At 41.4% G+C, this 23,540-nt stretch overlaps 1 protein-coding gene across 1 annotated transcript in view; it reads left to right on the top strand.

Annotated features, from left to right (window-relative positions):
- IGSF10 (immunoglobulin superfamily member 10) overlaps window positions 1-23,540 on the top strand; it is a 31,375-nt gene extending 7,835 nt beyond the window's left edge. Inside the window, exons 5-8 of the mRNA XM_006096319.3 lie at window positions 6,080-6,470; window positions 13,114-17,469; window positions 17,939-18,839; window positions 21,468-23,540. Coding sequence (XP_006096381.2) covers window positions 6,080-6,470; window positions 13,114-17,469; window positions 17,939-18,839; window positions 21,468-23,376 — 7,557 coding nt within the window. The 3' untranslated portion in view covers window positions 23,377-23,540. The remainder of the gene's footprint in view (window positions 1-6,079; window positions 6,471-13,113; window positions 17,470-17,938; window positions 18,840-21,467) is intronic.

Raw genomic sequence — 23,540 nt, 5'->3', positions numbered from 1 at the left:
GCAATAAAAAGAAATGAAGGGCTGATGCATGGTAAACATGGATGGGTCTTAAAAATATCAGGCAAATTAAAAATAAAAGCTAGATACAAAAGACCACATGTTCTTGATCCCATTTATTTTATATTATTTTTTCATTATTATTCTTTTTATTGTTGAAAGTATTACATGTGCCCCTTTTTTTCTCCCATTCATCCCTTATAGCCTGTCCCCACCCCCTACACCAGTTCTTTAGCCCCCTATTGTCTGTGTCCATGATTTATGTATATATACAAACAAGTTCTTTGGTTGGTCTCTTTCTACCCACACACCCTCCATCACCTTCCCTCTGAGATTATACAGTCTGCTCCACTAATCTATGTCTCTAGGTCTATTTTGTTCACCAGTTTATTTTGTTCATTATATTCCACTTATGAGTGATACTTGTCTTTCTCTGACTGGCTTATTTCGCTTAGCATGATACTCTCCAGGCCCCTCCATGTTGTCTAAAAGGGTAAGAGATCCTTATTTTTTATTGCTGCACTAGAGGCCTTGTGCACAGAAATCCGTGCACTCAGGGGGGTCTCTCAGTCTGGCCTGTGCCCTCTCGCAGTCTTGGACCCCTCAGGGGATGTCCACCTGCCAGCCTAGGCCTGTTCCCTGAGGGATCGGGCCTAAGCTGGCAGTCAGACTTCCCTCTGGCAGCCCGAGAGCCATCGGTGGGGAGCAGGCCTAAGCTGTTAGTCGGACATCCTTAGTGCTGCTGCGGAGGCAGGAGAGGAAGTGCACTGACTACCAGGGGGCACCTCCTGCGTTGAGCATCTACCCCCTGGTGGTCAGTGCGCATCATAGCGACCGGTCGTTCCTGGTCATTCTGCCATTAGGGTCAATCTGCATATTACCCTTTTATTATATAGGATAGTGTTCCATGCTGCATAAAAGTGCCACAGCTTTTGTATCCACTCATCTACTGATGGGCATGTGGGCTATTTCCAGATCTTAGCTAATATAAATTGAACTGCTATGAACATAGGGGTACATACATTCTTTCTTAAGATATATTCCCAGAAGTGGGCTCACTAAGTCAAATGGCAGTTCCATATTTAATTTTTTGAGGAAACTCCATACTGTTTTCCATAATGGCTACACCAGTCTGCATTCCCACCAGCAGTGTACTAGGGTTCCCTTTTCTCCACAACCTCACTAGCACTTGTCATTTCTGATTTGTTGATGGTGGCCATTCTAACAAGTGTGAGGTGATACCTCGTCATTTTAACTTGCATCTCTCTGATGATCAGTGACTTTGAGCATTTTTCATATGTCTCTTGGCCATCTGTATGTCCACTTTGGAGAAGTATCTATTTAGATCTTTTGCCCCCTTTTTAATTGGATTGTTTGTCATCTTTTTGTTAAGTTGTATAAGTTCCTTACATATTTTGGATATTAACCCTTTATCAGATGTATCAATGCCAAATATGTTCTCCTATATAGTGGGCCCCCTTTTCATTTTGTTGATGTTTTCTTTTGCTGTACAGAAGCTTTTTATTTTGATGTAGTCCTATTTGTTTATTTTCTCCTTCATTTTCTTTGCCCTAGGAGATGTATTGGTAAACATATTGCTACCAGAGATTTTGCTGCCTATGGTTTCGTCTACGTTTTTTATGGTTTCACATCTTACATTTAAGTCTTTTATCCATTTTGAGTTTATTCTTGTGTATGGTGTAAGTTGGTGGTCTAGTTTTATTTTTTTGCATGTATCTAGTTTTCCCATACCATTTATTTAAGAGACAATCTTGACTCCATTGTATGTTCATGCCTCTTTTGTCAAATATTAATTGAGCATAATGGCTTAGGTAGATTTCTGGGGTCTCTGTTCTGTTTCATTGGTCTATATTTTTGTTCTTGTGCCAGTACCAGGCTATTTTTATTACAATGGCTTTGTAGTATAACTTAATATCTGGTATTATGATTCCTCCACTTTGTTCTGTTTCTCAAGATTGCTTTGGCTATTTGGGGTCTATTTTGGTTCCATATATATTTTTGGAGTATTTGTCTGTGAAATATGCTGTTGGTATTTTAATAGGGGTTGCATTAAATCTGTAGATTGCTTTGGGTAGTTCAGACATACTGATGAGGTTGATTCTACCAATCCATGAACACAGAATATTTTTCCACTTGTTTATATCTTCCTCTAGCTCTCTCTTCAATGTTTGTAGTTTTCCAAGTATAAGTCTTTTACCTCCTTGGTTAAGTTTATTCCTAGGTATGTTAATTTTTTGTTGCTATGGTAAATGGGATTATTTGTTGGGTTTCTCTTTCTGAGAATTCATTATTGGTGTATGAAAATTCCATAGATTTCTCTGTGTTAATTTGTATCCTGCTATATTGCCAAACTCCTTTAGTAAATCTAATAGTGTTTTGGTGGAATCTTTAGGGCTTTCTATGTCATCTGCGAATAATGAGAGTTTTACTCACTCCTTTCCAATTTGGATGCTTTTTTCTTCTTGTCTGATTGCTTTGGCTAGCACTTCCATTACTATTTATATAATAAAAACCTAAGTGACCGTTATGGCAGAACGACCAGAATGACTGGTCACTAGCATGCGCACTGACCACCAGAGGGAAGATGCTCAATGCAGGAGCTGCCCCCTGGTGGTCAGTGCGCTCCCACAGGGGGAGCACCGCTCAGCCAGAAGCCGGGCTCATGGCTGGTGAGCACAGCGGTGGTGGTGGAAGCCTCTCCCACCTCTGCAGCAGCGCTAAGGTGCAGTGAGCCGAGTGATAAGGAGCAGTGAGCAGGCGGGCGATAAGGAATGAAGGATCCTGGACTGCGTGAGGGCACAGGCTGGGCTGAGGGCTTCTCCCACCCTGCCAGTGCACAAATTACATGCACCGGGCCTCTAGTGTTGAATAAGAGTGGTGAAGACAGACATCCCTGTCTTGTTCCTGTTCTTAGGAGAAATAGTTTTAGTTTTTGCCCATTGAGTGTAATGTTGCCTGTCATATATGGCATTTATTATGTTGAGTTATGAAACCTCTATTCCTTCTTGTTGAGAGTTTTTATCAAAAATGGGATTGGATTTTGTTGGATGCTTTTTCTTGGCTTATTGATATGATCATGTAATTTTTGTCTTTCAATTTGTTTATGTGATATATCATGTTTATTGATTTGTGAATATTGTACCAACCTTGCATCCCTGGAATAAATTCTACTTGGTCATGGTGTATGATCTTTCTAATGTAATGCTGGATCTGATTTGCTAATATTTTGTTGAGGATTTTTGCATCTATGTTCATCAGGGATATTAGCTTGTAGTTCTCTTTCTTTGTAGTGTTTTTATATGGTTTTGGAATTAGGATAATGTTGGCCTCATAAAAAGAGATTGGAAGTGTTCTTTCCTCTTGGATTTTTTAAAAATAATTTAACGAGTATAGGTGCTAGTTCTTCTTTGAATGTTTGGTAAAACTCCCCTGTGAGGCCATCTGAACCAGGGTTTTTGTTTGCTGGGAGCTTTTTTATTACTGCTTTAATTTCCTCAATTGTTAGTGGCCTATTTGTGTTTTCTGATTCTTCCTGATTCAGTTTTGGGAGATCGTATTTTTCTAGGAATTTTTCCATTTCATCCAGGTTGTCCAGCTTGTTGGCATATAGTTGTTCATAGTACTTTATTATAATCCTTTGTATTGTTGTGGTGTCAGTTGTTACTTCATCACTTTTGTTTCTGATTGTAATTATTTGGGTCCTCTTTCTTTGTTTCTTGATGGATCTGGCTAAAGGTTCATCAATCTTATTTATCTTTTCAAAGAACAAGCTCTTGGTTTCATTGATCTTTTGTATTGTGTGTTTGTTTTTTTAAATCTCCAAGTCAGTTATTTCTGCCATAATCTTTATTATTTCCTTCCTTCTACTTACTCTAGGTTTTTCTTGTTGTTCTCTTTCCAATTCTTTTGATACCATTTATTTTAAATGTTGACACCAAGCAAATCCATAGAAACAAAGTAAATTAGTGGTTTACTATGGCAAGGAGGATGCACAAAAGGACTTCTAATGAGTATCAGTTTTTACTTTGGGCTGATGAACATTTTCTAAAATTAGATGGTGGAGATGTTTCTATAACTCTGTGATTATACTAAAAGCCACTGAGTTGTTTAGAAAGGTGAATTTTATGGCATGTGAATCATGTATCAATAAAACCTTTATAGGAAGAGATCTTTCAAAGAATATATATGCATATATGCTTAGTTCATGGACACAAAGGCCTGAGAGCAATGGGGACAGAATGGAGGGAGGTAAAGGTGGGTAAAGGAAGGGGAAATGGGGGATATCTGTAATAGAGTCAATAATAAAAAATAATAATACTAAAAATAAAAACTAATTAAAAAGAAAACCATTATAAATGTGAGAAATAAATTAATAAAATCAACATATTTATGAAAAATTCAGGTTTAAGAAATCTTAAATTTACATGAAATATCAAGCTACTTTTAAAAATCTTAGCATGGAAGTTTTCAATTATATGCAAAAGTAGCATAAGAAAATGAACCCCAGTGTAGCATCACCAAGTTTCAATAGTTATCAACATATCAGATGGTTTTCCCTGTACCTTCACTCACGTCTTTTCCATTTCATTGCATTGTTTGTACAAAATCCACAATATCATAAGGTTTCATCTATAAATACTTCAATACATATCTCAAGCTTAAGGAATCTTTTAAAAATAACCACAATATTATTATTATATCTGTTTTATTATGTTTTTTATCTTTATTATTGATAATATTACAGATGTCCCTTTGTTTCTTGTGGGTTTTTTTTCCCCATTGACCTTCTCCATTTCCCCTCTCTCAGGCCTTCACTACTCCATTGTCTGTGTCCATGGGCTAGACATATCCTATATAATAAAAGGGTAACATGCAAATAGACTGAGCGGCAGAACAACCGAACAACCAATCAAAGTATAATATGCTAATGATATGCTAAGTCTGCTCAACAGCTCACTATGACGTGCACTGACCACCAGAGGGCAGATGCTCTAACTGGTAGGTTAGCTTGATGCTGGGGTCTGGCCAATGGGGACTGAGCAAGATGGGCCAGACACACCCTGGAGTCCTCCCACGGTCCCTCCCTGGCCTGATCATGCACCGGTGGGGTCCCACAGCCTGGCCTGCACCCTCTCACAATCCAGGACCCCCCAGGGGATGTTGAATAGCCATTTTCAGCCCAATCCCACAGGCCACTCCCCTTGGGAGGGCACCAGATGCAGGGCTCATGGCTGGCGAGCTCTGTTGTGGCAACGCGAGCCTCTCCCAATCAGGACTAATTGGGCACGAGCCCACAGCAGGCACAGTGGGGCAGGATGAGTGGAAGTGGCAGGTAGGAGCTGCAGGTGGCATTGGACTGTTGGTTCAGTCTGATCCCTGCAGGCCACCCAGAGGGACCCCACCCATGCACAAATTCATGCACCAGGCCTCTAGTTTGCATATAAATTCCCTGGACAATCACTCCCCACCCATTCCCCAACCCCTGCATTCTCTTTGAAATTCATGAGTCTTTTCCATGCTTCTATGTCTCTGGATCTATGTTGTTCGTCAGTTTATTTTGTTCATTAGATTCCACATATGAGTGAGATCATGTGATACTTGCCTTTCTCTGACTGGTTTATTTCACTTAGCATAATACACTCTAGGTTCATCCATACTGTTGCAAATGGTAAGAGTTCTTTCTTTTTTACAGCTGTGTAGTATTCCATTGTGTAAATGTACCACAGCTTTTTAATCCACTCATCTGCTGATGGGTACTTGGGCTGTTTCCAAATTGTAGCTATTATAAATTGTGCTGCTATGAACATTGAGGTGCATATATTCTTTCTAATTGGTGTTTCTGGTTTCTTAAAATTTTAACAACAATTCCTTAGTATAATAAATGTTTGTGTGTTCAATTTATCTGATGGTCTCATTTTTAATTTGCAATTAATTTGTTTGAATTAAGACTTAAACAAGGTACACCCACTGCATTATATTAATCTCAGCATATGTTTTATTGATATGCTTTTCCCTTTTGTGATCATTCCTTTGACAAAGTAAATGTTCTTTTTATTCTTAGGTCTTAAAAATGAGCTATAACAAAGTCCGAAAGCTTCAGAAGGATACTTTTTATGGCCTCAGGAGCTTAACACGTTTGCATATGGACCACAACAATATTGAGTTCATAAACCCAGAGGTTTTTTATGGACTCACCTTTCTCCGACTGGTGCACCTGGAAGGAAATAGGCTCACTAAGCTCCATCCAGACACATTTGTCTCTTTGCGCTACCTCCAGATATTTAAAACATCTTTTATTAAGTACCTATACTTGTCTGATAACTTTCTGAGCTCCCTCCCTCAAGACATGGCCTCCTATATGCCTGATCTGGAAAGCCTCTATCTTCACGGGAACCCCTGGACCTGTGACTGTCATTTAAAATGGTTGTCTGACTGGATACAGGAGAAGCCAGGTATCTATACCATTTATGTCTTTGTCCTAATGCAATAGAAGCAACCTGGCTGGAGGTGCTTTACCAGTAAGTGAGGAGACCAAGGTAATTTAGGTGGGAAGAAACAAAGCCTAAATAATAATTCAGTAATAACAAATTCTCTTAATTCTTTCATGAATTAATTGCTCATTGTTTCAAAGGTTGACGATCCAATCACTACCCCTGGCTTTTGGTAAATGGGGAAATAATAAATGTGTGTGTGTTATTCTTCCCTATACCATAGCCATAAAAACCCTTCCTCTTCTTATCGTCCTTCCAGTCATTCAGTCAATACATAATTCTTGGAACTCTATTTAAGGTTCCAACTCTATTTAAGGTATCACTCTACTGTGGTAGGTGATGGAAATACCAAGGGCACTGTCTCTGCTCTAACCACACTTCTAGTGGGTTACAGAAAAGAAAACAATCAGGGTATGAAATGTCCTTTGATGGGGAAAGGATAATTTACCATGAAGAATGAAAGATCCATTCAGTCAGCAAGCAGTTATCATAAACCGGTGTGCCACCGAGAATATAGGGATCCAGAAATGAACAAGACAGATTAAGGTCCCTGCCTTTGTGGACCTTGCAGTCTTAAGTCCATAAGGTAATGACTGAAAGGAACCCCTTGATTTCATCATCAAAGGGGGAGGTTGTTTACTTCGGAAAGAATGATGAGAGCTGGGTTGCCATGTGGGGAAGGTCAGGAGTGAGGGTGCAGTCTACTCTTTGGAGAGGTTTGGCTTGAAGGGAAGGAGGAAGGTGGCAGGCAGATGGAAACGTGCAAACAGGAGAGGGACTTGAGCATGTTCAAGGTGAAAGGTGACAACACTGCAGAAGGAGCAGATCACGAGCTGAGCAAATGCCCTGAGAAGACGGGGGACAAGAGATCCAACCATAGCTGAAGGGGTTTCCTTAGGAGGTAGGAGGAAAGAGGAGGACTAGGTAGACACAGAGGTAGGTGAGTTGATAGCTTTTCCTCCTTCATGAAGTGGTGGGAGGGGTGCCTGAGGGAGGTGGTAGGAAGGGGTCAAGGTTGAAAGCTTGAGAAAAGAGGAAAATGTTTAAAGTTACTGCTGTGAAATATATAAATACATGGCACATACTAGTATATGTATACAGTCATATATGTATGTATGTAGTCAGTTAATATAAGTACTTAAAAGTTAATAAAAAATAATTAATTGAGCGTTGTGAGGTATATTAGGCCAATAAACACCCTCTTTTCTTTCCAGGGGTTTAGAATCTTCTAGGTGAATATACTAAACATATAAAAAGATAATCAGGCTATGAATGCAAAACATCAAACAGTTATATTGAAGATTTTGTTCTATAGAAGCTCAAAGTTAGTAAAAATTATTCTGCCCTGACTAAAAAGGAGAGAAATTGGGCATGAAAGATGCATCGACAGGAAAAGAACAACTAAGAGAGGAAGAAGCAGGGAGGCAGCGCGCTCCGTTTGTGCTGGCGTTGTGCTAGTTGCTTTCTATTCAACGCTCACAATAATCCTCAATTTATAGATGAAGAAACTGAGGCATAGAAAAGTTAGGTATCTTCGGCTTGACATTTAGACCTTTACACCTCAATTTTCTCAGCTGCACTATAGGAATAATAATAATAACTGGAAAGAATAGTTAAAGTAGCACACAAAAGTGCTTAGCACAATGTATGGCACGAAATAAGCACGCAATAAGTGTGTTATCATTATTTTCTTTACCACCCAGGTCACACAGCTAAACTCAAAAAGCAGAAGCCTGAAGTTCAGATCTTTTTCTAAAATGTATTTGGGATGAAGACACTGCTTTATACATAAAGGCAGATAATAAGTTTCATGAGGAGGGCAATGAATGGCCCAGTTTTTCTGGCATAGGGTCAGTGTAGATGCAAGGTGTTTTGAAACCAGTTGGGGGAGTGCTGAATCCTAGGCTAAAATGTTTATACTTTAAAAAAAGGAAGATTTTACAGTGAAGGATTTTGAACAGTTTCCTACTGAAACTTGTTTCAGGGATCAGCAATCTGTGAGTGTGAGCAGTAGACAGGGTGGACCAGAGTGGGCAGAAACAGGAACTCACCCAGGACATGCTCGGGTGGTTCACATCTGGGGAATGACAGGTCGAACTGTGAGTGACCACACCTGGGTATAGCTTCACAGACATTTGAAAGGCAGTAGGAATTGAGTGGGGGCTTCTCAATACTTTTAGATACCATGGAGAGATAAAGGGAGATGAGGAATTAGAAAGAACGACGGGATTTCATGTGGTTGTTGGCTGGGCTATAAGGGGAGGATAGTGAGCAAATAGAGAAAACTTATGTGAGAAATGCAGCCGTGAAAAGAGGAAAGAAAGATGACACCCACAGGGAGAGAGCTGTGTACCCAGACAGAAAATGAGCTGTGCTCAGGTCCTACAAGGTGTCAGACTTCCTTGCCATTTTGCTAAGTACATGCTCTGGTAATAAAGTCAGGCTAGTATATATTTTGTTAGCAGTTTACATTTCAGTGGTAGAATATACCACCGTAGGAATCAGTTATTCTGTGTACTAGAGCCCAGGAATTGGCCCACTACAGCCCACGTGCCAAATCCAGCCCTCAACAAACTTTTGTAAGAAGTTTTATTGGAACACAGTGATGCCTCAGTCTTACATGTCATCTATGGCTGCTTTGGTGCCACAGTGGTATAGTTGAGTCATTGGGTCAGAGAACTATGGTCCACAAAATCTAAAATCTTTACCATCTTGCCCTTACACAAGAAGTTTGCTGACCCTGGCCTAGAGAACAGCCTGAGCCTCTGTAGCCCTAGTGTGTAGCTGGGCACGCCAAGTCTTCCCAGGGTGCTCCTTGCCCAATTTCAGCCTCATTTCCTTCCTTTCCAACTCTCAGCCACCCTCCCATCGCAGACACACCCAACCTGTTTTACCACCTCATACCTGCAGCTTTCCTGCCTGGAGCACTTTCCTTCCTTTTCTGCCTGATGGACTCCCAGCCAGCAAACTCTGCTCACCTCTCACCTTTTCTGGGAAGCCTGGCTATTTCTCTACACCCCGCATTCCTGTAGAATATTCATGTCACCACTTTGTCCACTTCTGTTCTTGAATGGACACATTTTATTATGTTTATTAGTACTAGATGTCTGTTGCCTTTTCTAAGTCTAATTTATCTATCCTGAGCCCCTAGTATGTGCCGAGGACATAGTAGGTCCTCAATTTTTGCTAAACTAAGCTTTTATCAATTAAGAAGACATTTTGATGATGTTTACAAATGTCCACTACTCATCAATGATCTTAATATGTCCCAAAACTCTTTGTGTGTGTAAGTGTATATGTCTATTATATATATTGTATAAAGTAATAATTAGATAAACCCATGAGGGCTAACGTCTTTCAGTCATGTCTAATTGATGATAGTCTTACAACCCTCGTGAATCAGTCACATCAACTTCTGCTTTGAAATGTTTTTCATCTGTTCCACGAGATTTGCCAGTTTCTTGTGCCTCCAGTTGCCTTACTTGGTGTTCTTTTGCATGCATGTCATCTATTTGTATTCTTCCATTTTTTAGGTTCCAGACAGCTCCTGGGGTTGCTTTTCTATAAAATACAGATTTGTGGCCATTCCTCTGATAAAAATGTGTTTTACAAATATTAAATTTGTGTCTTGCTGTTTGCTCTGTTTCTATACTTTTTTACATTCATAATGACTTTTTGTTTTAATGCCAAAACATAGTGTAACCTTAATAAAAACATTTTAGATGGAAAATTTAATATATGTAGTCCCAATAGCACATGTGGCTCAATAAAAACACTGCAATAGAAATGACAGTACTTGTATGTGTGCAGGCACTGGTAGCTCTATCAACACTGCCTGCTGTTCAGCTGCCACTGAAAAACACCTTCAGTCAAAAGACTTTATCTCAGTTTATTAAAAACATGGTCTTAGAAATAGGCCTGCCTCCCTGCCTTCCTAAAATCTTTCCTGAGCATCAATTGGCCAGGCCTGGGACACATAGATGAACAAGCATGGAGCTCACAGTCTTGTGGGAAGGCAGACAACTAGACAAGTTGTTGTAATAGCCAGTGAGGAGGGGTAGGATAAAAGAAGTGGGAAATACCAGAACGTAAAGCAGGGAGCCCATCTGGAAGAAGTGTTGTTTGGCTGGGCCCTGAAGGATGTAAGTAGTTAGGGTTAGAGAGGGGTGTCAGACCATGTGTATGGGAAGTGGAAGCAACATCACATGCCAGATCCTGATGGGACGTGGTAGAGATGGGGAATGGAAAGCATTTCTGTGTGATTGGAACCTAGAGTGACAGAGGGAATGGAAGTGATAGAGGGAATAATCAGATTTGCATCTGAGGCAAAATACCTGATGGCCAAGGCCTGCTAACTCTGATCCAGGTGCTAGCAATAATAAGCAGAGCAAGATGTGCATCGAATTCTGTGACAGGTTTTAATTAAGCCAGAGTCTGCCATGTCCTCTGCTCTTGCAGGGTCTGAGCCCCCGGTCACATACAACTGGTTGGTAAGTGGGGGAGTGAGAAGAGCCCCTCCTGCAGGCTCTAAGGTACCCAGGCTTGCCAGCTACCCATTCTGCATAGGCTTAGGCTCTAAAACGTGCTGAAGAAAGCTGAGCAGCTAGATCTACGTGGCATAACTTGTCACACTAAAGTGCATATTGAGTCCATGGTCCAAGGGTCTTCTTAAGCCTTTGAGAGGACTTGTGCATAAGTGGAAGGTGATGGGACCCTGTCCAGCCACTCCAGTAAGTGAGATTTTCTAGAAGTCTAGTTCTTCTAAATGTTGTGTCTTGTGCATGAGATGGGAGCTACTGCACGGAACAGCATGGAAGTCCGCAGCTGCATATGTGGAAAGTAAAACTCTGTCCTCTTACCAAGTATCAGTGACCAGTCATTTTAAATAAGTGGTCAGGCATGTGATATGGGATACCTGAAAGAGGGGCTTCTATGATTTGTAAAGGCTTGGGCTGCTCCTAGCACTATAAGACTTTCATGCTTTGGATTTCACCAAAACGTCAGATCTTTGAAGGGCCGCCCCATTGCTTGGGTACAATATTCTCCCTCATTAGACCTGATCCTTCTCCAATAGACTCATGCTCATACTGTATCTTCCTTCACTCTTCCACTCAGTCACACTTCATGCTCGACCAAATCCTTGCCTCCTACTGATTGGTTCTACTTGATTCATTATCTCCTGCATCATCTGTTTCTCTGCATTCTATTTTATTTTTTTTTTAGAAAATTGTGAAAGGCAGGTCTTTTTATTTTTTAAAATATATTTTACTGATTTTTTACAAAGAGGAAGGGAGAGGGATAGAGAGTTAGAAACATGGATGAGAGAGAAACATCAATCAGCTGCCTCCTGCACACCTCCACTGGGGATGTGCCCGCAACCAAGGTACATGCCCTTGACCGGAATCAAACCTGGGACCTTTCAATCCACAGGCCGATGCTCTATCCACTGAGCCAAACCGGTTAGGGCAACATCCTTTTTTTTTAATTATCTTTTTTGTTGAAAGTATTACATATGTCTTCCCTCCCCTCCCCAGCCCCGACTTCCCTCTGCCTCTTACCCCATCCACCAGGCCTTCACTGAATTATTGTCTGTGTCCATGGGTTATGCACATATGCATATAAGTTCTTTGGTTAACCTCTTCCTACCTTCTCTCACCACCCTTCCCTCTGAGATTCAACAGTCTGTCCCATGTTTCTATGTCTCTGGATCTGTTTTGTTCATCAGTTTATTTTGGTCATTAGATTCCACATAAGAGTGAGATCATGTGATACTTGTCTTTCTCTGACTGGCTTATTTCTCTCAGCATAATGCTTTCCAGGTCCCTCCTTGCTGTCTCAAGGGGTAAGAGATCCTTCTTTTGTACAGCTGCATAGTATTCCACTGTATAAATGTATCACAGCTTTTTTATCCACTCATATACTGATGGGCACTTGGGCTGTTTCCAGATCTTAGCTATTATAAATAGTGCTGCTATGAACATAGGGGTAGCTAGACCAGGTCAAGATATCTTGTAATTCAATTATTGTTCTTTTGGATAATGGAAAGTAACTTGGGTTTTTAATGATATCCAAGTGTTCTTTTGGATAATGGAAAGTAACTTGGGTTTTTAATAATATCCAAGTGTTCTTTTGGATAATGGAAAGTAACTTGGGTTTTTAATAATATCCAAGGACTTAAAATTTATCAAACATGTTATCTTTTAAAGGACAATGAAGGTTTATGACTCAAAACATTAAAATGAGCAAATAGAACTGAATTACTGTTAATAAAAAAAGTAACAAACATAAGCATGTCATTTAGTTTCCCCAGATAAGAAAGCTCTCTATTCAACTAATACTTATTGAGTAGCACATATGTCTCAGGCACTTTCTACAAGACAGAAAAAATATTTGTGCCTATGAATATAATATTATGGCAGCATATATAGATAATATGTTTTTTTAGAAATCAACCCAAGGACAAAAAAATTAGGAAACTTCCTATTAAACATTAAAATTTCCAAATTGTTGTTTTAAATTCTAGTAGAAGCTATTGCTTCAAAATATTCAAATATTAATTCATAGAGACCACAACTAGCAATAATTCAATTGTCATTTTTCCTAGATATCATAAAATGCAAAAAAGACAGAAGTCTCTCCAGTTCTCAGCAATGTCCACTCTGCATGAACCCCAGGACCTCTAAAGGCAAGCCCTTAGCTACAGTCCCAGCTGCAGCTTTCCTGTGTGTCAAGCCAACCATTGATCCATCTCTGAAACTGAAGAGCTGGACTATTGTGGAAGACAGCAATTCTGTGTCCATCTCTCCCCAAAAGTTCATGGCACCCTTCGGCTCCCTCATTTTGAATATGACAGACCAGTCTGGGAATGAAGCTAACATGGCCTGTAGTATCCAAAGGCCATCAAGGACATCATCTATTGCATTCACTGAAGACAATGACTACATCACGCTAAATACATCATTTTCTACATTTCTGGTGTGTAACATAGACTATAGACACATTCGGCCGGTGTGGCAAATTCTGGCTTTGTACAGTGACTCTCCTCTGATACTAGAAAGGAGCCACTTGGTCACTGAAGCACCACAACTCTACTACCAATATAAACAGATGGCTCCTGAGCCTGAAGACATCTTTACCAACATAGAGGCTGGTCTCAGAGCAGATCCTCCTTGGTTAATGCAAGAACAAATTTCCTTGCAGCTAAACAGAACTGCCACCACACTCAATACATTGCAGATCCAGTTCTCCAGTGATGCTCAGGTCACTTTACCACGGTCAGAGATGGGGCCAGTAAGACACAAATGGACCATGATTCTCAGGGATAGCAATACGAAGCTGGAACACACTGTTGTGGCTGGTGGGACCATTGACTTAGACTGCCCAGGCCAAGGAGACCCCGCCCCACATTTGGAGTGGCTCCTGGCTGATGGGAGTAAAGTGAGAGCCCCATATGTTAGTGAGGATGGAAGAATCCTAATAGACAAAACTGGAAAACTGGAACTCCAGATGGCTGATAGTTTTGACACAGGCACTTACAACTGCATAAGCACCAATTACGCTGATGCAGATATTCTTACTTATAGGATTACTGTGGTAGAGCCCTACACAGAACCCTTTCCTGAAAACGGGGCTCATCATACCGTTTTCATTGGTGAAACACTTGACCTTCCATGCCATTCCACTGGTGTCCCAGATGCCTCTATTAGCTGGGTTCTCCCAGGAAACACTGTGCTCTCTCAGTCCTCAAGAGAGAAACAGATTCTCAATGGCACACTACGAATATTACAGGTCACCCCAAAAGACCAGGGTTATTATCGTTGTGTTGCAGCCAACCCATCAGGGGTTGATTTTTTGATTAATCAAGTTTCAGTCAAAATAAAAGGGCCAAGCCCAGTGGAGCATAACATAGAAATGGATGGATCTGGATTTGATGAGCCCGATCCCACTGTGCACCTGAAGGACCCACCAGCTGCACAACCCCTGACATCTGCTCCAATGGGAGGTGAGGCTGGAAAGCAAGTCTTGAGCACAAGTACAAGTAAGAAGCACAACTATCGGGATTTAAGACCTCGGCAGCGTGGAGACTCAACAAACCGACGTTTCAGGGAGCAGAGGAGGCAGTTCCCACCCTCTGCTCAGAGAATTGACCCACGACACTGGGCAGAATTTCTGGAGAAAGCTAAAAAGAAGACAATGCCACAGAATCAAGAAAATTCCACAGCGAGGCCACCTCCACAGGTCACCCAACTCCTAAAAATACCTGGTGAGGGAGGGGACTCTTCGGGCATGCTTCCTCCAGATGAGGAATTGATGGTCCTCACAACTAAAGTGTCCAGTGTTCTGGAAAGGACAGTGCCTGCTGGTTCCAGAAAAATATCTGATAGCCCCGTGGCAACTGTAATTACTGGTACTGAAGTCTCCCCAGTTGTCAGTCCACAGTTGCCACCACCTGAAAAACAAATAGATTTTAAACTATCTACTACTATTGAAGCTACAGCCATATCAAGGAACATAAACCCAACCACATCAAGCAAAATGCAAGACACAAACAACCAACATGTATCCACTGTCTTTCCTCTACTACCTGAGACAACTCGATTTCAGGATGCTGACGACACGGGGAGGAGAAGAGAGCATTTGCAAAGTGCACCCCCAATAACAGTGGGGACGAAGATCAAAGATGTCAATACCAAAATACTTAGTAATGCTAATAGCAAAACTGGTATAGTCTTAAGATCGGAAAATGCCACAAATGGTCACCAGCCATCTGTAACAGGAAGAAGTGAACCCAGAAGCAGTTACTTCAATTCTTACGTGACTCAAAAGCTTAGCACCTCAAGGCTCCCTTCAGGCCCATACAGTGCTGCTCACTCTCAGATACAGACCCCTAGGAATAATGCAACTAATAATGCACTGTCCAGACGCTTTGGCAGACGGAGGAAAATCTGGGGGAGAGGGCGAATTATCCGTCCATACAGAACTCCAGTCCTCCCATGGCAGAGACGTGGCTTTGTGAGGCCACCATCCAGGGGGTCTTCTGAAGAAAGTACCACAGAGCTCAGCGCCGTGTGCCCGGCCTGTGCTCCCATAGAGAAGCTCACCACTCCCACCTCTGAGGGAGCAACCTTGTCTTCTCCAACTTCTTCTCCCATCACCCTCCCCAAAGCTGACATTGCCAGGGTCATAGCAGCAGAGCCTACAACCCTAGTCTACAACCTTAGCCCATCATTGCTACCTGATAGCAAAGCAAATGTAGTTACTGAGAAAACACCACCCACGGTAAAAGGTTTCAGTGCTGAAAGTAGCCAAGTGGCTCCACCTGGTGCAGTCATGACTCATGCCCCAACATCCGTAACTATGGAGAAAACTCATGGAACAAATGTTGGTTACCCAAGTGTGTCTAACATCAGTGAAGCTAAACGAGATTCAATGATTACATCACCACTTCCAGGTCCTGCCACTGAACCATCTATGCCTATGACTAGAGCCCTTACAAGACTTTCAAGAAGGAAAATTCCCTGGCGTCAGATCTTTGTAAATAACCATATCCAAACAGGGAGCTTAAAGAGTCAGCATACATTTGGTTCACAAGAAAGCACAGCCACAGTGCTTTCTCAAACATCTCCTGCTTTACCCACAGATAACGTTTCCCCCTTTCACTTCACAGCACACTCAGCAAATGTGATGCAAATTCCATCTGTAATACTGGCTACTGCTCTGCACAGTGCCACCCCCACACCCCATCCTAGAAGTCTTCCCGCAGTAGGAGAGCTGCCCTTCCCACCCGTTTCCCCAACACTTCGTAGTAGCTCAAGCAAGGAACCCCATACAAATTTCATATCAGTGCAAATAGCCACGCTGACAAGTCCTCTTACTGCCCCTGCTTCTATCACTATTAATAAAACCCAAGTAACCAGACCCAGCACAGGAGAAGTACAAAGCAAAAAGGAGCATCCAAGCAGGAAGGACCCAAGCAGCTCTGCCAGCCTGAGTTCTGGCTTCACTACACCCCCTGCTGTGACGCTCCCTGCTCCAACCACAGCAGAAACTGCAGCTGAGCCCAGTGTCTCTGCTTTCACTAGTCCCCGCCTAGAAAACACCAAGAGAATGGCAGGCACAATTGATCTTTATTCAAGAACACTTAATAGGACAGATGTAATTGAAGAACCATCCCAAGAGACTACTCAGACTTCGAAGAGCACAACTGCTTCTGAAAGCACTTCGCCCAGCACATTGCACCAGAGGCCCACAGCCAGGGACACACCCATTGGACACCCAGCTGTGCCACCGCTCCTAAGCAGCAGTGCCACCCCAATGCCAGTCTCCTCCTCCCCTCCCTTGGGTAACCCGAGCGCAGTTACCAACAATGTGGCAACTCCCCTTTTTCGGAGGAAGACAAATACAATGTTCCAGCTGCCTGAACCTTCAAGTAGCAATGTTAATCCACAGCAATTAGCAGCAGAGGTTACAACATCTCCCAAGGCTCATCCAAATGCCAAGTTCACATTTGGAACCACCTACTTTATCTACTCTAGTCTGGTACCTTTTACTCCTTTGCCAGCACAAATAACATTTAAACCACAGAATTCTAAATTGACTCCTTCTCTTAGGTCAGAAAACCACTTTTGGAATAAGTCCTACCTGGAAATTGCCCCAAAAGGCAAAATGCCAGGGGTGAGCATGTTGCCTACTCCAGGCTTGCCAGAGGACAACACTCATGCTCCAAACTGGGACATACAGAAGACTGCAAAGAGTGGCTCCGATAAGACACCGGCTCAGAAAATAACAACTCCTGAACTTCTTCCCTTTGAGCCTTTGTCTAGGAATATATTCGAAAGGCCCAGAATAGTTGGAGGAAAGGCAGCGAGTTTTACCGTCCCGGCCGACTCAGATGCCTTTCTTCCTTGTGAGGCTGTGGGAAACCCACTGCCTACCATCCACTGGACCAGAGTCTCATTAGGTATTTAAAAGTTTGTCTTTTTTTGTTAAGAAACAAGGGAAAGAGTGTGTAATGTTTCAGGGTTGCACACCCAATGAATCAGTTTCAAGTTTCTCCAAAATACTGAAACTATTACTATCCTCATTTGACATTTACTGCATGGCTTTCTTGCTCATTCGAAGGTTTTAAAACATGTTAACTAGGAACATTTTTTGAAATGCTCTGAAAGCTGATCCAAATAGATATGATTTGAAAAAGAGCTAATTGTCATTTTATTGAACCATTGGGCTTTTAAATGAAAGCTATGGGGATCAAAAAAATTCTAGGAATAATTTTAGCAATGTGAAGACTAGGTATCTTAATTTTAAATATATTTGTTTTTAGTAGTCTAACAAAAAAGATAGCTTTCCTCTTGAGACTTCCACTTGAACAATTTGTTTTCTGTCTAAACTTTGATGACCTGTGGCTGTATATTTCTTTCTCTTTTCAGGGCTTGATTTGTCTACAAGGAAACAGAATAGCAGGTTCCAGGTGCTCCCCAATGGCACCCTGTCCATACAGAGGGTGGACATTCAGGACCGCGGACAGTACCTGTGCTCAGCATCCAATCCATTTGGCAAAGACCACCTTCAGGTCACCTTGTCTGTGGTTTCCTATCCCCCCAGGATCCTGGAGAGACATACCAAAGAGATCACAGTCCATTCCGGAAGCACTGCGGAACTGCAGTGCAGAGCTGAAGGTAGGCCAATGCCTAAGATTTCCTGGATTCTCCCAAACCAAACAGTAGTCTCAGAATCATCCAAAGGGAATTGGCAGGCCCTGGTGACATCTGACGGAACGTTGGTCATCCACAACCTCAGCATTTATGACCGGGGCTTTTACAAATGCATGGCCAGCAACTCCGCTGGCCAGGATTCACTGCTGGTTAAAATGCAAGTCATCGCCGCCCCGCCTGTCATTCTAGAGCAAAGGAGGCAGGTCATTGCAGGGACGTGGGGTGCAAGTTTGAAACTGCCCTGCACTGCAAAAGGAACTCCTCAGCCCAGTGTTCACTGGGTTCTCTCTGATGGCACTGAAGTGAAACCACTACAGCTTATTGATTCCAACTTGTTCTTATTTTCCAATGGGACGCTGTATATAAGAAACGTAGCCTCTTCAGACAGGGGCACTTATGAATGCATTGCGACCAGCTCCACTGGCTCCGACAGAAGGGTGGTAATTCTCACAATGGAGGAGCGGGAGACCATCCCCAGGATAGAATCTACATCCCAGACATGGAATGAGGTGAATTTTGGGGACAAATTACTACTGAACTGCTCAGCCATCGGCAAACCCAAACCCAAAATACTCTGGAGGCTGCCATCCAAGGCTGTTGTGGACCAGTGGCACAGGTAAACCACACCTTTGTGTTGATATTACCGTCTTTATCTACTTAGCTGTACAACTTCTGAAATGGAAAAGTGATACAGTGAGTTTTAGACAACAGTTTTATTGAGCTTAGACTCTACACATAAACGTAACTCTCTCTAAAGAGGCCTAATCCTTATAAAATAACATAAATTATATATAACCAACCTTTTATCTGCCTAACTCCGAAGGCCAACTTCTTGTTGAGTTTATATAGTTAGAAACAATAAAAACCTCATTTATTTTCACGGTTATGACAATTTTAAAATGGTAACTGTGTAAAGGTATGCATTTATAATCCCTTGATCAAAAAAGAGAATTCTTTCAATTCAATCAGTCAAGGTCCATTATTTCACTCTTCAAATTCTCCTGTTAAACATTTTAAATTTGAGTATGATCTGTGCTAATCGCATCTGTCTTAAAATTGCAAAGCCCTTTCTGAGTCACGGCATGAAGACCTCCACAAAGTGGAGTATGGCCAGGACGCCAGCGCTCTGATGCCCTCAGTCTTTCTCTAACTTTCTGTTACAGGCTTGTGGACTCTGATTTTCATCTGATTTTCTATAGAGTTTAAACCATCTTTGAAAAGTAATAATTACAGCTTATGATCACCGATTTTTGTCATTTGCATGACTTTATGCAATGATTTTTATAATATGACAAAAAAGATGGGAGTAAGTATATTTCATATATTTGCTTTTCATTAATAGAGAATACCATGCAGGACAAATTTAACATAATAGATATGAATTTATATTCCTGCTGACAAGTTGAATAGATTTTTCTAGTGGCACACTATAAGTTGGTATTGAATGCTATTAATGAATTTAATTTGTGATCTTTAATTCAAAAGTAAATGTTAAGTTTCAATTTTTGCAAATAATATGTCAAATGTTAATTAAAATTAATTTAAAATGAAAAATACTGAGCTATGAAATGTAAATTTCAGAAGTGATCTATTTGCTTACTATATATATAGCCATTTATGACATCAAATATTTCCAATGCTTTATCCGTCTTTGCGTCTAATGTAACTCAGCATGTTTCTTTCTTTTTTGCCTTCAAGTAATTATAAGCGTTGCACTAATGTTGAATGCCAGTTCTTTTGTGAAATTAAAATATTTAAATAAATTCCAAGGCACATGGAGATGTATCTTAAATTAGGTCACACATAATTCTGCTGCAGGCGATGAAGGAAATGCACTGAGAACTAAGTTTAGAGCAGTGGCTCTGGGACTTTGCTGCACATCAGAATCATTTGGAAACTAAGAATCCAAATGCCAAGGCCACATTCCACATCATATAAATCAGAAGCTCCATGGGCCCAGGCTCAGCATTATTTACTACATTATTATACTACACACTAATTTTAATGTGCATCCAAGTTTGAGAATCAGTGCTTTTAGAAAGGATTAGGCAAGAATGATAGCAGGTGGAGTGTAGCATAGTGTACAAAACATGGCTTGAGAACCAGCCCTGGGACCAAAGTAAGTTATGAATTCTCTCTAAATATCAACTTTTAAGCTGAATAGTGGGTAACTTCTTAAAGATTTTAAAGTACTAGTAAATGTAGAGTTCCTGGAAGGTTCCATTTCCTTTATGAAGTGTGCCCATAATGATTTCTACCTTGGTTTACATACCAGAAAAGTTTCTTCCACACTTGAAAAAAAATTCCAAAAAACATCGGCATGTTTTGTAATGTTCTACTATAATACTCTCCATACTTAAGATATGTTTGCTGGAAAATACAAAATGACTTGAGGCTGTTTAACTTGGTTAACAGTTATGCTATGTGAGATTGTCCAGATTCTCTTCAGTTTCACCTACCTGCTTAGCTCATGTTGCCAAAAAATTAGCAGAAAAACCCCCCACAAGATTTCCATCTATGGGTGTTAATCACGTTTTTAGTACCAACTCAATATCCACTGGTCTTTCTGAAAAACTAGATTTTGTTTTAACAGGAAAGATCTGCCATCTGGGGGTTCATAGTGGTAATGACAGGCTATGTAGTTGCTTCAGAGAGAAAAAGGAAGCTCTACATACAGTCCAACCCAATGCAAGGACCTGTCGCTTTGTGGCCGCCCACAAAGGGCGGACACTACAGCAAGCTTCTAATATGTCTTACGCTGGCATTTTCTCTCTTTATAACAAAGGAGAACTTATCTAACCAAGTAACTCTAAATGTTTTATAACTAATATCTTTCTAAAAAGTATAACCTGACATCTTTTCTAACAAGAATGAAAGTTTTTTACTGACATCTTACAGAATAATAATTTGATATGTAAAATGGTCAAAAAGGATATGTCTGGGATTCCACTATTTGTAGCATTCTTCACACCGTTGTAATTTTTTAAAAATTCACCATGTAAAGGAGATTCATTTGAAGTCCATCTGATAAGTACTACTTGTTTGTACTAAATTGTACCTTTTCAGTTAGATAATTTTATCTTTTAGTAACTGGCTTAGAAGACAGTAAATAAGCTAGTCCTGATTTTAATTCTATTGCAACAATTTAAGAAAATGTCCATAAAGTTAAATGCCAATAAGACAACTCCTCTATTTCCTGTCTTTTGCTAATGGCCTCACACTCAAATCATTCTTCTCTCCTTAGAATGGGCAGTCGAATCCACGTCTACCCAAATGGGTCCCTGTTTATTGGATCAATAACAGAAAAAGATGGTGGTGACTACTTGTGTGTGGCAAGAAACAAAATAGGGGATGATCTGATACTGATGCATGTTAGCCTAAAGCTGAGACCTGCCAAAATTGATCACAAGCAACATTTTAAAATGCATGTGTTTCATGGGAAAGACTTCCAAATTGATTGCAAGGCTTCTGGCTCACCAGTGCCCCAGATATCCTGGAGTTTGCCCGATGGAACGGTGATAAATAATGCAATGCAAGCTGATGACAGCAGGTGGCGTACCAGGAGGTATACTCTTTTCGACAATGGAACCTTGTACTTCAACAGGGTTGGGGTAGCAGAGGAAGGGGATTATACTTGCTATGCCCAGAACCCTGTAGGGAAGGATGAAATGAAGGTCCACCTAACGGTCATAACTGCTGCCCCACGGATCAAGCAGGGTTTCAAGGCCAAACCAAGAGTCAGGGCTGGAGACACAGCCACCTTTGACTGTGAGGTTGTTGGGGAACCCAAACCAAAAGTATTTTGGCTGCTGCCTTCCAGTGATATGATTTTATTCTCAAAAAATAGGTACACATTTCATGCCAATGGGTCTTTGTCCATCAACAACGTCAAACTGCTCGATTCTGGAGAGTATGTGTGTGTGGCCCAGAATCCCAGTGGGGATGACACCAAAATGTATAAGCTGGAAGTTGTCTCCAGGCCCCCGTTAATCAATGGTCTGTATACCAACAAAACTGTCATCAAAGCCACCGCCGTGAGGCATTCCAAAAAGCACTTTGATTGCAGAGCTGAAGGGACACCATCTCCCCAAGTCACGTGGATCATGCCAGACAACATTTTCCTCACCGCCCCATACCATGGAAGCAGAATCACGGTCCATAAAAATGGAACCTTGGAGATTAGGAATGTGAGGCATTCAGATTCAGCCGAGTTTACCTGCGTGGCTCAGAATGAAGGAGGAGAGAGTGTGCTGGTAGTACAGCTGGAAGTACTGGAAATGCTGAGAAGACCAACATTCAGAAATCCATCTAATGAAAAAATATTTGCCCAGGTTGGGAAGCCCACAGCATTGAACTGCTCTGCTGATGGAAACCCACTACCTGAAATAATCTGGATTTTACCGAATGGCACACGGTTTTCCAGGGGACCACACAGCCCTCAGCACCTGACAGCAAGCAGCGGTTCTTTAGTGATTTATAAAACAACTCGGGATGACGCAGGAAAATACCGGTGTGGGGCAAGAAACAAAGTGGGCTATATTGAGAAATTAATTGTATTAGAAATTGGCCAGAAGCCAGTTATTCTTACCAATGCATTGGGAACAGTGTACGGCATCAGTGGGGACTCTCTCTCATTGCACTGTGTGTCAGATGGAAGCCCTAAGCCAGATATCAAGTGGACTGTACCAAGTGGTCATATAATAGACAGACCTCAAATTCATGGGAAATATATATTGCATGAAAATGGCACTTTAGTCATCAAAGAAGCAACAGCTTATGACAGAGGAAACTATATCTGTAAGGCTCAAAACAGTGTTGGCCATGCACTGGTTACTGTTCCAGTATTGGTTGTAGCCTACCCTCCCCGAATTACAAATCGCCCACCCAGGAGCATCCTCACAAGGACAGGGGCAGCTGTTGAGCTTCACTGTGTGGCCCTGGGCGTCCCCAAGCCGGAAATCACATGGGAGATGCCTGACCACTCCCTGCTGTCAATGGCAAATAGAGGGAGGACACATGGGACTGAGCTTTTCCACCCACAAGGCACCCTAGTCATTCAGAACCCTCAGAGCTCAGACTCCGGGATATACAAGTGCACAGCAAAGAACGCACTTGGTAGTGATTCTGCAACAACTTATATGCAAGTGATCTGACATAAAATAACATTTCTTGAATAGTCAACATCTGGACAGTTTACTTTTTTGGAAGAAGTTTAATCAAAGGCAGCGATAGGTATGTAAATGAATTTAAATACATTTACAATATTAAATTTATCATGGACATGCAAAAAAAGACTTGTAAATATATGCATTATGAA

The sequence above is a fragment of the Myotis lucifugus genome, unplaced genomic scaffold, assembly GCF_000147115.1.
Source record: "Myotis lucifugus unplaced genomic scaffold, Myoluc2.0 scaffold_175, whole genome shotgun sequence".
NCBI classification, from domain to species: domain Eukaryota; kingdom Metazoa; phylum Chordata; class Mammalia; order Chiroptera; family Vespertilionidae; genus Myotis; species Myotis lucifugus.
The sequence above is the reverse complement of the archived record's forward strand: the minus strand, read 5'-3'. Positions and strand labels throughout refer to the sequence as shown.